At 31.1% G+C, this 16,119-nt stretch overlaps 1 protein-coding gene across 1 annotated transcript in view; it reads right to left on the bottom strand.

The window, feature by feature from the left end:
- Positions 1–216: 216 nt before the first annotated feature.
- The window catches only part of LOC118179464 (outer dynein arm-docking complex subunit 3-like), a 114,542-nt gene continuing 98,639 nt past the window's right edge, over positions 217–16,119 (bottom strand). The window contains exons 10-13 of the mRNA XM_085818173.1: positions 7,437–7,599; positions 4,988–5,128; positions 2,343–2,409; positions 217–434 (exon numbers count right to left, since the gene is read on the bottom strand). Coding sequence (XP_085674299.1) covers positions 310–434; positions 2,343–2,409; positions 4,988–5,128; positions 7,437–7,599 — 496 coding nt within the window. The 3' untranslated portion in view covers positions 217–309. The remainder of the gene's footprint in view (positions 435–2,342; positions 2,410–4,987; positions 5,129–7,436; positions 7,600–16,119) is intronic.

Here is a 16,119-nt window from a genome sequence, read left to right as displayed (position 1 = left end):
GTATATCAAGGGACTTAAAAATTTTAATAATATTCTTTTTAGTTACACAAAATACTTTTCTATTCGTGCATACACTGTTGCCATAAATATCGAAAAACTAGGGAGAAAATTACGTGAAGGGGAAGGGGAGAAATATTTAAGTAAATATAGTAATAAAGAAAATAAAACTACACTTAAAATATTCTTAAAAATCATTATATTATAGCTAAAAAAAAAGGGGGGATACCCAAAAATTATAAACGCAGTTTTTCTTTGGTTCAATTTTTATTGGAATGATTTTTACAAAGCTTTCTAATACAAATATGTACATCAAAGCATCATCATTCTACCTCTACCCTGCTGTTTCTTTTTCATTTCGGCATATATTTGCGCCTCTTTTTTAAGTAAGACTCTCTTTTTTTCAAGATCTTCATCATCACTTGATTCCTCTTCTTCTGCAGATAAAAGATAATTATTTTGAAATCCAACGTCAAAAACAATTATTCACAGTACTGTAATATTTAACATTCAATATAAATTACTAAAATCAGCGTTAATAAAAAATTCAGTTACTGTTCGTTATGAGCAATGAAAGTATATTTTTACAATTGTAAGACATTTCTTTGCTACCACGTAGTATATAAAATTGAGAAAATGCTAGTTTTCTTCACCGTAATGGATACACTGCAGAGCAATGTCACTAAATATTTTTTTCATCAGAAATTATAGAAAATTTTATAAATACAAAAGCCCCAGTTGCTTTCAGTGCAGGATATTGTTCATCTAAACATTAACCTTTACACTAAACAAATTGTATTCATATATTTTGTAAAATTCGTATCCACCATGCTGAACTTACAAATGGAACTTGGTGTGAAATCAGTTGATAGAAATAACTGCAAATTATATTAATATATTAATCATCATTATATATTTATGTTATTGATGATTAGAAATTTTTAAATAATATAAAACTGCAACTTTTTCCCTTCCTCACCGCGCGCTTTCGTGATGTATTAGGAAGCACGTCTAACTAACATAGAGAAAGGTTTGGAACTCGAATCCCGGTGAGGGCATAGCTGATTTTCTCACGTTTCCTGTTTCAAATAATAATAATAATTATAATAGTCATATTAATAATACTCTGTACAGTGACACCCGAACTAAAACGTGGTGGATGATAATTCGTCACCTCTTGGATTTGGCGACCGAGTTTGCTTTCTCTTAGCCGACCTTTGAGTGGAGAAATATGTAAGATGTTTTCCCTTTCTTCACCGCATGCTTTGGCGGTATATTTGGAAGCACGTGCGGCCAGCAGCAGAAAGCCTGGAGTTCGAATCCCGAGGGCATCAATCCACATAACAAAATATAAAAGCCATTGTCGAGGGGGACCGCCATCAACAAAAAGAGATACCGTGAATCCTTAGATTAACTTTAATCGTGAATTAACGAAAAAGAGACCAGAGTTATGAAATACTGACATTAAACTGCACCACGTTAATGCCACGGAACACACTTGGCAACTCAGAAAACTGATAAACTGGGATGGAAGATCTGCAATATACTCTTCACAGCCTGGACCTGAACCTTTTTGACTTTTGCCTGTTTGGGAGTTTAAAAGATTGTCTGCATAGTAAGATCTTTACATGAAAGAAAGAACGTTTATCATGTATCAAGTAATCCAACTGATCTCGGGAGTTTTGACCCTGTGCATTCACGATCAGAAAGAATGCTGGCAAAGGTGGGACATGGCTCAGAAGCATCCTGTATTGAGGGATTTACTACAGTCAATAAAAGTCCAAAATTACCTCATGCGAAATTTAATTTTTTTCCTAAAATCAAAGAAAAATTAAACTGGTTTTGTGATAGTTTACGAAAATGTTTAGAGATTTTGGCTTAAACATCACTTGCTCGATAAATATAAATCCAACAGACCTGAAGGATGGAAAAAGATGCACTTGTCTTTTTATTACTTCTTATAACTGAGGAAAAATATTTCACCTTTGAAGTATTAAAAAATACACTCAAATGCCTTTATTACTTGATACAATAATTGAAATATTTTTTTTCCGATTATTAAGGGGAAAATGCTATTAATTCTTCCGTAAAAAGAGAGTTTCCCATTGTGAACGAAACAAATATAAGCTTATGTATATAGCTAAACAAATATATTTATGAGCCCAGTGGATTTACATCTCAACTGTTTCCACTTTCATCCTTTTTAATTAATTTTTACCAGACTCACTAGTTAACAGATTACTATAATGCACAATTTTCCGAGTTTAATGAAAAGATTGAAATAACATCTGTTTTTAAGTACTGCACTTCTGAAGAGCATCTTGAATCAATAAAGAAAGCGTTACCTGCTGGTTTTATTTTAACACCAACGCCTGGAGACGGTAGCTTCATAGCTTGGATCTTCTGCATGAACTAGTTAAGAAAAATTAAAATTTAGTGTATAAAAAAGAAACTGCAGAGGACTTTTAACTCTAATAATAATTCCAAAGCATAAACAGCTTGCATTGAAAGTTTGTGCAAAATTCATAGATACCATAACATAATCTACATGAATTTAAAGGTTGTTAATAAATCTTTATGTTAAATTATTTAGATAACATTTTTAAAATTCAACTCAGTTTAATGATATAAATGCAGAATTAACGACATTTATAACCAAATGAGAAGTATATGCTCTGGAAAGCCATATGCGATGCATCTATTTAGAATCAGTGTTTATGCTACGAAAAATCTGCTAAATTACTAATAGACATATTTCGGATAAAAAAAAGAGACAAATGTTTACTGAAACAAAAGCATATTTATGAGTTAATGTTTATTGAAAATACCACAATAATTTGTTTTAGTGTTAAACTAATGAGTTGAACGATACACTAAAAGTAGTAATGTTCCTACAGACTTTAAAAGTGATAAAAAACTGTTATTTTACAGCTTGACAGAGGCTTGCTTTATCATTTTAAACAACTCTACCATTTAAATATGTTATGAGAGATTTCGTAGATAACATTCAATAACCTCTATGTAGTGTTAGAGGCTGTAGGGACCACTTTATTTATTTTATGTAAAAGAATAGGCAACAACTTTACTTGAAATATAAAAAAATACATACATATGCTTTTGTTTCAGTGAGTTTTCCATAAATAGGAAAACCTAGTATTTTCATTTATGGAAAATCATACGAAAATAAGGGAATGAGAGGTTCGTTGGTTATTCGATTGGGTAAAGCTATAAGGATTTTTATGTTTTACTAACGTTTATTTTATTTTAAAACTTTGCTATCCTCTCTTTCCATTTCCGGCCAGAAGCGCGAGTACAATTTTCATGTTTAATGAGTTTGTAAACTGTGTAGGTATTTAAGGAGTGGCTTCTAGCTAAGAGAAGAACTTACTGCCTGCTACGCGCGTGCTTTCAGTCAGTTCATGGCTGCCTTTAAGGCCAGAACATAGTTCCCGCTGATATACTAAGACGTATTGTAGTATTTTTTATTTCGCTCACTAATCTCAATAAGACATATGTAAATCTCAAAATTATAATTTAAATCTAAATTTCCCTCTCTATTCTAAAAATAGTAATAACTTTTCTGGACTGCGTCATTTCTAGATCAGGCTATGTCACATAGCTTGTATAACGCTCATGACGTAGCTGATTCGAAACCTGGAATCAAAATTTCGAGAATTGAAACTTTCTCGCAATAAGCAACTTAAACCGAAACCTTCTCTTAACAGGCTGACGTATTGGATAATTGCGCACTTTTGCTTCTTTCTCTTTTGCCGTTAGGAAGTTACCGTGCTGCTTTCTTCCTATCGCACTTTTTTCAAAAATGTAAATTTTCTTGATTAGAGTCCCGAGTAAATTGTGGCTGAAAATCAACTGAAGTAAAGTTGAATACCTAATCTTACTCGGCTTCCAAATTTCCTCTTCAGTATGGATATACGTTTTACGCCATCAACATTACTACGTATTTTTCATTATATAATTATAGAATCTAAAAGGATTCAGATTTTAACATCGCATCTGTGGATCTGTTAAAATTTTTTATGCTCTCGCTGAGATCACAATATATCAATTTGCTCTTGTACTTAGAATTACCGATACACTTTTTAAAGTGTTACCATTAATTTTTTTCACTCTTTTCTTAGTTCATCGTATCAATGTTCAGCTTTCTTACTAAGCTGGATTATACAATTTGTTTTTGTCTTAGCATTATTAACTTTTTGTCTTTTTAAGCTTATTTATTAAACATCACTTTCTTCGCAGATGCGACATAAAATTTAACAGCAGAATCACAAAACGTTTTAAAGCAGCACATCTTTAGAATTCCCGATAGAGTATTAACTGTTGTCAAACTTTTTTTTTATATTCACTATTTTTTAAAATAGTACACGGCGAGAACATTTGGTAGCAACGTCCTTTTATTTGAAAAGTAATACGGATTAAAAAAATCGTGGATTGAGACTGATAGCACCTCTAAGGCTAAAAAATACATTGTACGTATATACTAGAAGTAAAATTAAATTAGAGGATTATAAATCTTAGTTTTTTGTTGTCGTAAAAGCGAATGGTCGTAAGTCGGACTGTCATAGTTCGAAAACTACTTGTAATACGGTTGTTCTTATGCCTTTGTAATGCATACTTAAAAAGTTATCATTGTTTCAAAGCCATTGTTATTCTAAGAAATTAAAGTTTTTAACTACAAAACACTTGCTTTTTTATGAATAATCTATTTTTAATATTGTTTGATGGAAACAAAATCTGCGTTTTGAATCTGTACAGTAATATGATGTAGTAATCTGGTACTGTACTAACTAAAAGTCATATGCGATCTGATGTTGTTCCTTATGTATGAATGCATAAGATTCTCAGAAGGGACTGCAGTTCTAAGATTAAAATAATACAAAATTAAACAGGAAAATGTCTGTAATATTTTAAACATATTTTGTGACAGATTTTTAAATTAATTTTTATGCATATGAAAATAATTTCCACATACCTGCTCTCCTTTTAGTTTTGCCTTTAAATTATCTAAATCCTTATTTTTCAGTTCCTCAAATATTCGAGTTAAAAATTGCTCTATTTTAGATACAATGTCTTTTAGTGTGATATCTGGAGATACGTAGACTTCTTCATTTTCCTAAGGAATAAATATGTTTTTAACTCTGAATGGCTTTCATTAAAAGAAATAGAATTTGAGAAAAGCTGCAAGGTTTCTCTGAAATTAATTTTTCCATGGAAAATTTATAACAAAAATATTGCATGTCATATATGAAAAATTATCTATCTTAACATTTAATTTATAAATTAGAGAATGATAAAAAATACATGCATGATAAAGTAAATAATTTAATGGAATCTTAGTAAATTCATTGTTAAAAGTAAAATTACAATAACGTTCATCTATTAAATAAATTTATACTTTAATATAATACAAAACTATTTATACTACAAATATTTACAGAACAAATTTTTGTTACAAAAACTGCTTTTATCTATATTTTAAACAAGGTGATAACTTTTCCCAAGTTAAATGGGCCTTTTCGAGCAAAAATCCCTTAAGGAACCAAACAGTTTTTTGATGAAATCAATGGAATCTTCATTACAAAAATAAAGGTGCCTCGACGTATCGAAATAGCTTTATTTTTGCAACTTTATGTAACTCTATCTGTAATTTGTTATGCAACTTTATTGTTTATTTTTGTATCCTTTATCACTTTATTTGCGTCGATCATTTTTTTCTGAATTCTCAGAAGTTGGAATATATTTGCTCTATTAATACTTGGTCAATTTTAAAATTTTGCTCACGTATGCTGTCCCAGAAGAAAAAGAAAGAAAATTCAAGATAAGCTAATATTTAAAGTTTAATTTGAGCAATGCACTACATAAAAGTGACTATAAATATATTTCTACAGTTTAAAATATAAAGAAATCAACTGAAATTTTTGTGAATGTGATTTTATTGAATGTGATCGTCGGCAAAAATGCCTGTCTTTTTCAAGTTTTATGTTATTTAACCTCTTTGTTATGTAACCTAATTTATTTTTTAAATAAATAAATTTAATTATTTTAAATATGAGCTATTAGTGTGTTGCATGTTAAAAATTAATTACAGAAGTTTTTTCTTTAACAAATCGATAAAGTTATTTGTTTTCCACTTCATGTCAAGTCCCTTGTCATGAGATTATTTTACCCACAATTAGTTTGTTAATCTGCCTAAAAACGGGGCAGTACATATTCAGTGACATAGATAAACTAGTGAAGCTAAGCTTCACTACTGCAAAGCTGACTAAGTTTGCAAAAGATGCGAGGAGATATGTCCTAATTGGCGAATTTCCATTTAGATAGAGATCTTCACATGGTGTCCAGAATGAACATTACATTCTTCATGATATAAAACGAATTTTATAATGGTGCCGGACACCGTCGCGTCTTGGCGAACAATGATCAACGTGCAAAAGGTTCCGCCATCTTTTTGCTAATTGGCCGCTTCGGTCAGACCAGCCACATTCGTCGCTGGCCGGGTTTCGGTATGAAGGGCGAACAGTAGCCGAATTGTATTGTAGAGACATTAGGTTAATTTGAGGCCGGAGAGATGAAAAATTATCAACAGCCTTCGCCGGAAATCGAACCACGAACCTCTGGAATATCGGCCCAGCGTGCAGAACCACTACACCACGAAGGCACGCTAGGAAGCCGGGAGAAATACCTTATATACTTCCTCTTTTAAAGTTCGAATGCGGTTTTTAGGGGACCCAATCGACAAATCCTAGGTGTGGAGAATCCTTATCCAACACCCTTTTAGCTTGGGCGCCACTGTAAAGACATTAGGTATATTTTTGAGGCAGGAGAGATGAAACATTAACAACCGCCTTCGCCGGAAATCGAACCACGGACCTCTGAAATACCGGCTCAGTGTGCTGACCCCTACAACAGGAAGGCGTGCCAAGAAGGTAGGAGAAATACCTTATAGTATAAAGCTACCAACATCTTTATGACATCGTTCTGGTGGTGGGACATGACAATTTCTCACTTATATACATTAGATTAAAGAATTAAATTCAACAATTCTGAAATTGCGATTAGCTAACGACCAGGGGGTTAAAACTTTGTGTTTAATTATGATTACCATTATTTTAGCTTTCGATTTTTTAGTGTGCCATTAAATATTTTGCTTTCTATGAGTTTATAATTTTTTTCTGCATGCATTCTACAATTATGTTTAACGCTTCATGTTTTTAATATCATCAATATCTGGTGACAAAGCAGCGCCACAGGCACAGGCCCTTTGCGAAGTTTACTGAAATCCTGATAACCCCTTCATCCCTGGTTCCTGATATCATTAACATTTCAAAAATATTCAAAAAATATCTAATGCAAGTAGATTTCAATCTAGAACAAAAATCATATTTTGATCTCAAATTAAATTTGAAGGAATCTGTTTCTACCTCGCGCAAGTATTTTTCCATTAATTGCAGCTGATACCATAAACCAGATTTGATGTCAGCAGATTGCTTTTTGATTCTTTCTAGTTCAGCTTCTGCAGAAGCTTTCCTTTTCATTTGTTCGTCCTGCTCAATTCTTGCTTTCTCAAGCTGTTCTTCCAATACGCTAAAATAAATTTAATATATTGAATATATATATATATATAGAGAGAGAGAGAGACCAGATAGGACCAGATTATATATAGAGACCAGATTTTGAGACCAGATAGGTCTTTCGTCTAATTATCAGTTCGCTTTACATTTTCTTTTTCAATTATATATATATATATATATATATATTCCCCGTTAAAACATTATTAACATTTTGCTTTCAAATTACTTCAAAACATCTTTCAAAATATAACTTACCAGTATGGATGCACACTTTTAAAATAATTCTACTTTAATTAAACTTAGGAGATAATATAATCAATTAATCAATACTGTTTAGGAAATAAATTATTATTAACTAACTATTCAGCAATTGCGCAAGTAATAATAACTTGTATTCGTACTAAATGGATTTAAGTTCATACAACATTTGATATGCTAAATAGCAGCTATTAGCGCTATTTATCTCTTACCTAATGTACCCACTTTATATATTATCTCCATCCTTTTTAAGTTTTAAAGTTCTTATACAAAAACTTTACTGTATTGAAGGTTAGCAGTCTCCTTACTTTTATATCTTGCTAGTTTAACTCATATTGAAATCACTAAATGTCATTCCACTAGATGACAAACTTGAAAATTTAACGCCATGCCTGCTACAGGTAAACCCAAAAAACAATTTCTATGAAAAACATTTAACTGTATTTACATGATTACATGCGGTACCTGACATATTAAATATATAGGACAGACTAAAAACAATCTTAACTTTCGAATCAATAACCATAGAGCTCAAATCAAAAAATTCAACGCACAAAAAAATAGCATTAAAATAAGTACACCATCACAACTTAATACAGCAGAATTAGAACACTTTAAACACCATGACTTCAACTCTATTCAACTTCAGATACTAGATATAATACCCAATCACAAAACACGAATTTTTCAGGAATCTCTCTATATACTAAAACAACGTTCACTTTATCCATATGGACTTAACACTTATATACATAGTCATAGAGATACTTCTAAGAAGTCTATTTTCAGCCAATTTAAACTCTACAGCATCAAAACGCAGAGAGGAAAAAGAGGAAGCAAAATAAAAAATAATGCCAGATTTTCATCCACTTTGAATACACTTGCATTGAAAAAACAAATGAAATGTTTTTTTGACTCAGACTGCTTTCCCAAGAAACTCAACTGGTTACACTCCTGTACTAATAAATTCCTTATCAAACTAAAAAAATTCATTCAAGAAAGCTACGACGACATACAAATCATTAAAGACATGATTCTTGATTTTAGTCTTTTCAGACTCTCTAATAGTCTCACTCAACGCAAAATTTATTTTAAAGTCAATTTTCTGCATCCGCAATTTGACAATATTCATTTCTCAAGAATCATCAGAGATTGTAAAGATTACTTCCCCGCAGTTGACACAATACCAATGATTGCATTTAAATATCAAAGGACCTTAAGCAACTTGCTTACTAACCACCATGAAATAGATGAAACTGCAGAATTACATTGTAAGACACCAATTTACAGCAATTACGTAGATTCTCATCACCAGCACATAATTACTGGCAATCTGAATATCATACAAAACCATCAACTAAAAACACTAATGAGTTATGGTACAAAATTTAGACCAGTCAGAAACATTACTACAAATTACTGTTACAAGACTTTTGAAAACAACATCAACGAATTTATAGTTAAAGCAAGCTATCAACTGAATTTACCCATAGATACCTTCTTAAAATGGAAAGCTAAAATTCTTCAACGCATATCCACAGAAATCAGTCACCTCAAATTTAAAAGTACACTGAATTGGTCGCAACTTACATCAGATATTAGTAAATTAAAACAGCTTTTTACTATTACAAAAATAGATAAAGCAACTAATAACTTTAGCATTATATGAAAACAATTCTACACTGAGATTATTCATAAAGAACTTCTCAACGCAACTACTTATCAATCAGCCAACTTTACAGAAACATCTATAATAAACAGGATTAAAACTTTTCATAAGAAACTCAATATTACTTTCAATGCAAACTACAACAGATTTACTAATCTTTATGCGATTCCCAAATTCCATAAAACACCATTAAAATTTAGATTTATAGCTAATGGAACTAATAATTACAAGAAAAATATAGACTATTATTTTTCAATTCAACTTAATAAAATCTGTAAATTTATTTTCAATGATTGTAACACTAATCATAACTATTGCTGGATCATTCATAATAACACTCCTGTCATTAATACCATTCATACCATTAACATCCAAAACATTAACTGCTATGATTTTGAAAACTTATATCCCTCACTTCCTCTAGAAGAAATCTATACCAGTCTACTTGATCTACCAAAACTTTTCCCTAATATACTCAATATCATGACTCTTGACAAATGGAAAACCTACCTAAAATGCACACTTTTTCATAACTACATCAAGTTTCAAAATCAACTTTTTAAACAAGTCAGAGGATTGCCAATGGGCTTACATTCCAGCACCTCGATCTGTAATATCTTTTTATTTGTCAAAGAATTTAACTTCCAAAAAAATCTACAACCACAAGAGTTAAACACAAGAGTTAAATTACTACAACACAAGAGTTAAATTACTACAAACACACCTACAGATATATTGATGACCTTATTACAATTAATAATTTTGGTAAAATTGAAAACTCCGACATTTATCCGAATTGTCTTAAACTTAATAAAACTAATAATTCACAAAATAGCATAGGCTTTCTAGATCTTCAAATCATTAACTACAAAAAAATTTTACTTTTTGACAAAACAAGAAACTTCAATTTCAATACTAACAAATTAATAAATTGGAACTCCAACATATCCAAAAAAGTAATTAACAATACTATAATTAATCAAATACAACGAATTAAAACTATATGCACAGATACAATAGATTTACAACGCGAAATTTTGATCCTTATCAAAATTCTCAAAAATAATCTAATTCCCTTTCAATTTATCAACCATTGCCTTAAAAGAGCAGGCGTTAAATACTCACTCTAAATCATTTAACTGATAGGGATATGATAATTTATTCCTAAACCTGAGAAGGCGGTATAAGTTGGATGACTGTCAGTTGAAAGATTTGTATATAGTGTAATTACTCAATTGTATATATTGTAAAAAGCTAATTGTCTTCATATACTGTTACTATACTGTTACTAAAAAAATGGGCCTATTTCCTGCCTTTAGACTGTCTATTAGCTCTTGGACAGTGAAAATGTCTTTTTCCTTTCTTAAATTCTTAATCATTGCGACACGACAATTAGCCAGAAATTAATTAATTTCCATTCACTAGTATTTTCAAAAAAATCTTAACAGACGGTCTCTCTCAGATAAGAACTCCACAAAATACATCCCTCAAGAATTCCAAGTCCCACCCACTACCATAAATTACTTCACCCAAGTCTTACCGACTGATATAATTCAAAGCCCCTACTGCCGCTAAGAATTTTCGGACACCCTACACTTCTGAGTCAGACACGAAGAGAACACACTGCCAACTCCCCCACTAGAAAGAATGTAAGTTACTTAATACCTTTCTGGCCTTTATATCTTCATGTACATTCACTGATCTTATTTATATTATTTTCTATTTTATTTTTATATTATTTTTATATTATTTTTATGTTCTCTTTGATTTGTTTTTGCAAAGTTTGCATTATTTATCTTTTTTATAATCTTCTATGTTTATTTCAACTTTACTTTGATTTCGATTTCATAATGACAATTTCCAATGTTTAATTTCTACAAATAATATAGTACTCAAATACATAAAGATGATAGTGTCGGGGACGGTTACTCGAGTTTTACAGGATTTCTCTACAGTAATTGATTTTTACTCCAAATTGAATTGACTAAAATGCTTCATGAGAATAAGTTCTTTGAGTAGCAACTATTCGCGGAAATATTTGGCCTGACTAGAATTGCCGGTTTGGCTTTAACTTATAACTCGAGTAAAGACGAAACACTTTCATATTTACGTATTTTTATCAATTATTGTTCATTGAACGGGAGTTGGTTTGTTCCCCTTGAAAAGTCAACTAATTTCCGATCAATGACAATAATTACATGTTTTAATTTTTTCTTTTACAATTGAAATATTATTCTTCGTGATGATTTAACTCCAGTCCCCGTTAAAACATTATTAACATTTTGCTTTCAAATTACTTCAAAACATCTTTCAAAATATAACTTACCAGTATGGATGCACACTTTTAAAATAATTCTACTTTAATTAAACTTAGGAGATAATATAATCAATTAATCAATACTGTTTAGGAAATAAATTATATATATATATATATATATATAATAAGAAAACTTTTGAACTTTTCATATACCATCTCCAAGGAACACAAATTCATTAAAACCATGAATTTTCAGATTATTTGCTATTTTGTTTAACAAGATTCTTGGCATATATATATATATATATATATATATATATATAATAATCAATACACACACACATATATATATTGATTATATATTTGTCTCTCTTCCATTTTCTCTGTAGCTAATTCTCTACTTTTCTATAGCCTATTGATTAATTCGAAAACATATTCTATTACGGTATCTTCTTTTTCCTGAGGATCTAACCATTTCTCATAAAATAATGCGACAGGTGTTCTGAGGTTGTTCCCGTACACTAATTCAGCTGGACTAAATCCTGTACTATCATGCATTACTGTCCGCAGAGCAAAGAGAGCGGCAGGTACTTGTATTTCCCAATTTGGGGCAGCTTCAATACATAATAGCTTTAAGACCCTTTTTATTGACCTATAGAACCGTTCCACAGGATTGCTCTGGGGGTGGTAAACCGAACTTTTGGAAATTTTTATACCAAACCTCTTAAAAAATTCAACGGTTAAGCGACTCATAAAATATTTCCCTTGATCAGTTTGGACCTCCCTTGGAAAGCCCATCCGACTGAATAACTGCAAGAGTGCATATACAACAGATTTCCACGTTATATCCGGTACCGGGACGGCGTCAGGATATTTAGAGGCTAAACACATAACTGTAATGAGATATTTATTACCTTCAGTAGATGTAGGCATAGGCCCGCAAGCATCTACATTAACCTTACTAAAGACTTCAGACATCACAGGTTACCATTACTAACGGTGCTTTCTTTTTGTCACTTGCTTTTCCTACACGTTGACAGGAGTCGCATGTTTTAACGAATTCCTTAATGTCTTTATAACAATTTGGCCAGAAAAAATGTCTTAGTAACCGGTCTTTTGTTTTCAGAACTCCTAAGTAACCTGAAGTTCCTTCATGACAAATTGTTTTAATTTTCTCTCTGAGGTTTTGTGGAACAACAATCAAATGTTCTTCTCCTCCTAACTTATTTACTTTCTTTTTTACTAAAACCCCATTTTTAATCCCATAACTTGTCTTACTTCCTCTTTTTTATTAGTTCGAATAAAGGGGCAAGTTCTTTACTTTTTTGTTGTTCATCAATAAAAGTACTTGATATATATATATAATAAAGAGATAATAATTAATTTAAACGTAGGTAGCTAATAATCTAACAGGAAGAAAGCAAATAAATACTGAAACAAAAATAAACAACTCAGTAAAAAAATAAATAATAAAAAAGAATCGGAAGGGGTTCAAATTTTAACGATCGCCCAATAGGGCTGTTTTAAAGTTTAATATTGTTTATCAGTAAAGATTGTCAATAAATATGCCAAGATGGAATAGCGAAACGTTTTATAGGATGAATATGCACTTAGACGAACGTGGGATCGTTATATATCTTCTATGTAACTAAACATAAACTAAATTCATTTTTATTTAAATTAATCAGATTAAAAAGTTAAAAAGGCTATTTTTAAGAACCGAACCCATTGCTTTTAAATAGTTTAATCTGTTAATTAAAACAAATATCAAACTGAATATGAAAGAATAATCTCTTACATTTTAAGACTCAAATGAAAAGTGAAAAAACGCAAAATTCTGTTTCGAGACTAATAAATCTTTTGGGCTAGTAATATTAAAATAATAACATAATATAACAAAATAGTTGAACATTCTTTAGTCTTTTTTTCAAGAGCAGCCGAAAATTTTTCAACAGAGCAACGTTTTCTGAATTATATATCGATGTTTATATTAATTATATCTCGATATAAATCACAAGAACCTTTGAAAAACTATTTTATTTGCTCTAAGAATAATCATTTTGCTTCGGAATACATTTATAAACGAACAATTCTCTTTTCATATTTGAAAATTAATACTATAACATCCCGATTGACCAATGGACCTTTACAAAGCGTGATGAGGATTATTTCTAGTAATTTCTCTTCAAGGCTAAAAACTGTATCAAAATAGAAACGCCATTACGTGTCCAGTTATAGTGAGAAGCAATGAAATTTATAATTATTTGCATATAAATATATGTATTTTTGTTTATGCTCGAAGAAGAGTTTAAAAAATAAGCGTAAGAGACTAGATTATCGTTATTTATTCTCAAGCTTTATCTCTCTTAAGAAGTTTTCCTCTGGAAATGTAGACAGTTTTTATAATTTCTTTATTTTTAATTTAAATTAAAGTAAGTTAAGAGTATTTGAAACAAATAACAGTCTGAAAATGTGATATTTAGCATTTAGTGTACTTGAATTACAAAGTGTAACGAGAAAAATTCGGAGCAAGTGGCAAACTTTAGTTTTCAGATAGAAAATAAATACAGATTTGAATTTTTTTTTTTTTTTTTTTTTGGATATTCTTATTATTGTTTGTCTATATTTTAAAGAAATTAAAAATTTATTTTAAATATTTCTTGTTTTGTTGACAAAAACATTTAATTTTATTTAGCAAAAATTGCCTGTTAGCTGTTTCTAGGTCGGGCATTCGGCCCGCATGGAGTTTAAGACCACTGGGGTGGTAGGTCAAGTAACAAGTAGCCTCATGTGCGTTCATATCAGCAGGTTAGGAGTAAATGACTGAAAGCCTAAAGATTCAGGAAAATATTGGGCTTCCTGCCAGCAGGTACTCACGCTCTTGAAAGAACTTCCATAAATAAGTATATCCAAATTTCGGGGCTTTAAAGCAAGGCACAAACTTCTTAAAAATTAAACACTGTTACGAATTTTTTATATATCTAAATAATTTTATTAAAATTATATGTAAATTGTAGTACCTCTTGTTTACTGTAACATGAAAGGTCTCAAGAGTGTGAAGCATAGCTGGGAAAACAGGATTATAGGGGTAAGTCCATTTAACACGGAAGTAAATGAGAAGTTGCCAATGCTAAATTGGCGATGGTCTTGGCAACTTATATTTATTGCCATGTTTGGCGAGAAACCGCCAAAACTCGCCAGATCTTGCAAACTTCGACAGCATTTTGATCCTGTCCTTGTATGACTGTAAATGGCAACGCAATTGATCCCTGCAATGTAATTGTAACTGTATACAGCCCTATATGTAACTTTAACCATATATGCTTTCCAATAATTCTAAGAAATGGAAGGTACTGGAAAATTTCTCGGTAACGGGGAAAACTACATAAGGCCAGAGACAGCAGCAGTTTTCAGTTTTACTTTAGAGTTGAGAACAGAGTTTTGCTCAGATTTTTTAGAGTTCACTGTGAGAGCTACGCATTTGAGGTTTCTTTTTGTATTGCTTTGTGTTCAACGTTCTTGGTATTTTGAAGTGGTAACTACTGATTTGCTCTGTCATACCGAGAAGAGCTATACGACTGCTTTTGTGTGAAAAGTTCCAGAACTGTAAGATATTTTTGCAAAAATAAATTTCATTAAGCTTTCATCGGTTCTGCGTGCATTGAATCCATTAAGAACTCCTACACAAGTAACAATATAAATTGTATGGCTTAAGTATTGCGAACGAAATTTCAGAGTACACAAAATGCGAATGTATCATTGAAAAAGAAGCTATTCAGATTGCAGTTGAAAGCAAGTGATAAATGTAATTGTTCTCCTCGCTTTATTGCACTGCCAGTAGGCCTACCTTAAATTACTATGATTTATTTCCGGCTGTGTTGTCGTTATGTCATCATATCTTCTGGATATGTTACAGTTGCTTCTTAGAGAAATCACAGGAAATTTGAGGAACTTTTGTTTAGAAACTCAGGGACATACACTGTAAAAAAAAAAGTTCGCTCTTTACAAGCAAAAGTTTTGTAAAGTTACAGAAATCAAAAAGTTACAGAAGAATTTCCTGTAATGGTAACAGGTTGAAAGCAAACTGTAGCGGTAACAGCAGATTTGCTTGTAACATTACAGATAATGTTTCAGTAGCCGCGCGGAAGAATCACGGGACTGACTGGAAATTAGCCAATCAGGAGAAAAGTGTTTGAAAGCTAGTTGCAGAAAAAAACATGGCTGAATGCATGTTGGTTGTATAGCGCAGGTAAGAAAATGTTTACAATTACTACTTGAAATATTTTTTGTTCATTTTATGCAGATTATTCTCATGCACTTTGCACTGTTATATGTAGTGAGTAAGTATT

Source organism: Stegodyphus dumicola, chromosome 1 (assembly GCF_044657685.1).
Source record: "Stegodyphus dumicola isolate Sdum_Otavi_A_Nest chromosome 1, ASM4465768v1".
Taxonomy (NCBI): domain Eukaryota; kingdom Metazoa; phylum Arthropoda; class Arachnida; order Araneae; family Eresidae; genus Stegodyphus; species Stegodyphus dumicola.
The sequence above is the reverse complement of the archived record's forward strand: the minus strand, read 5'-3'. Positions and strand labels throughout refer to the sequence as shown.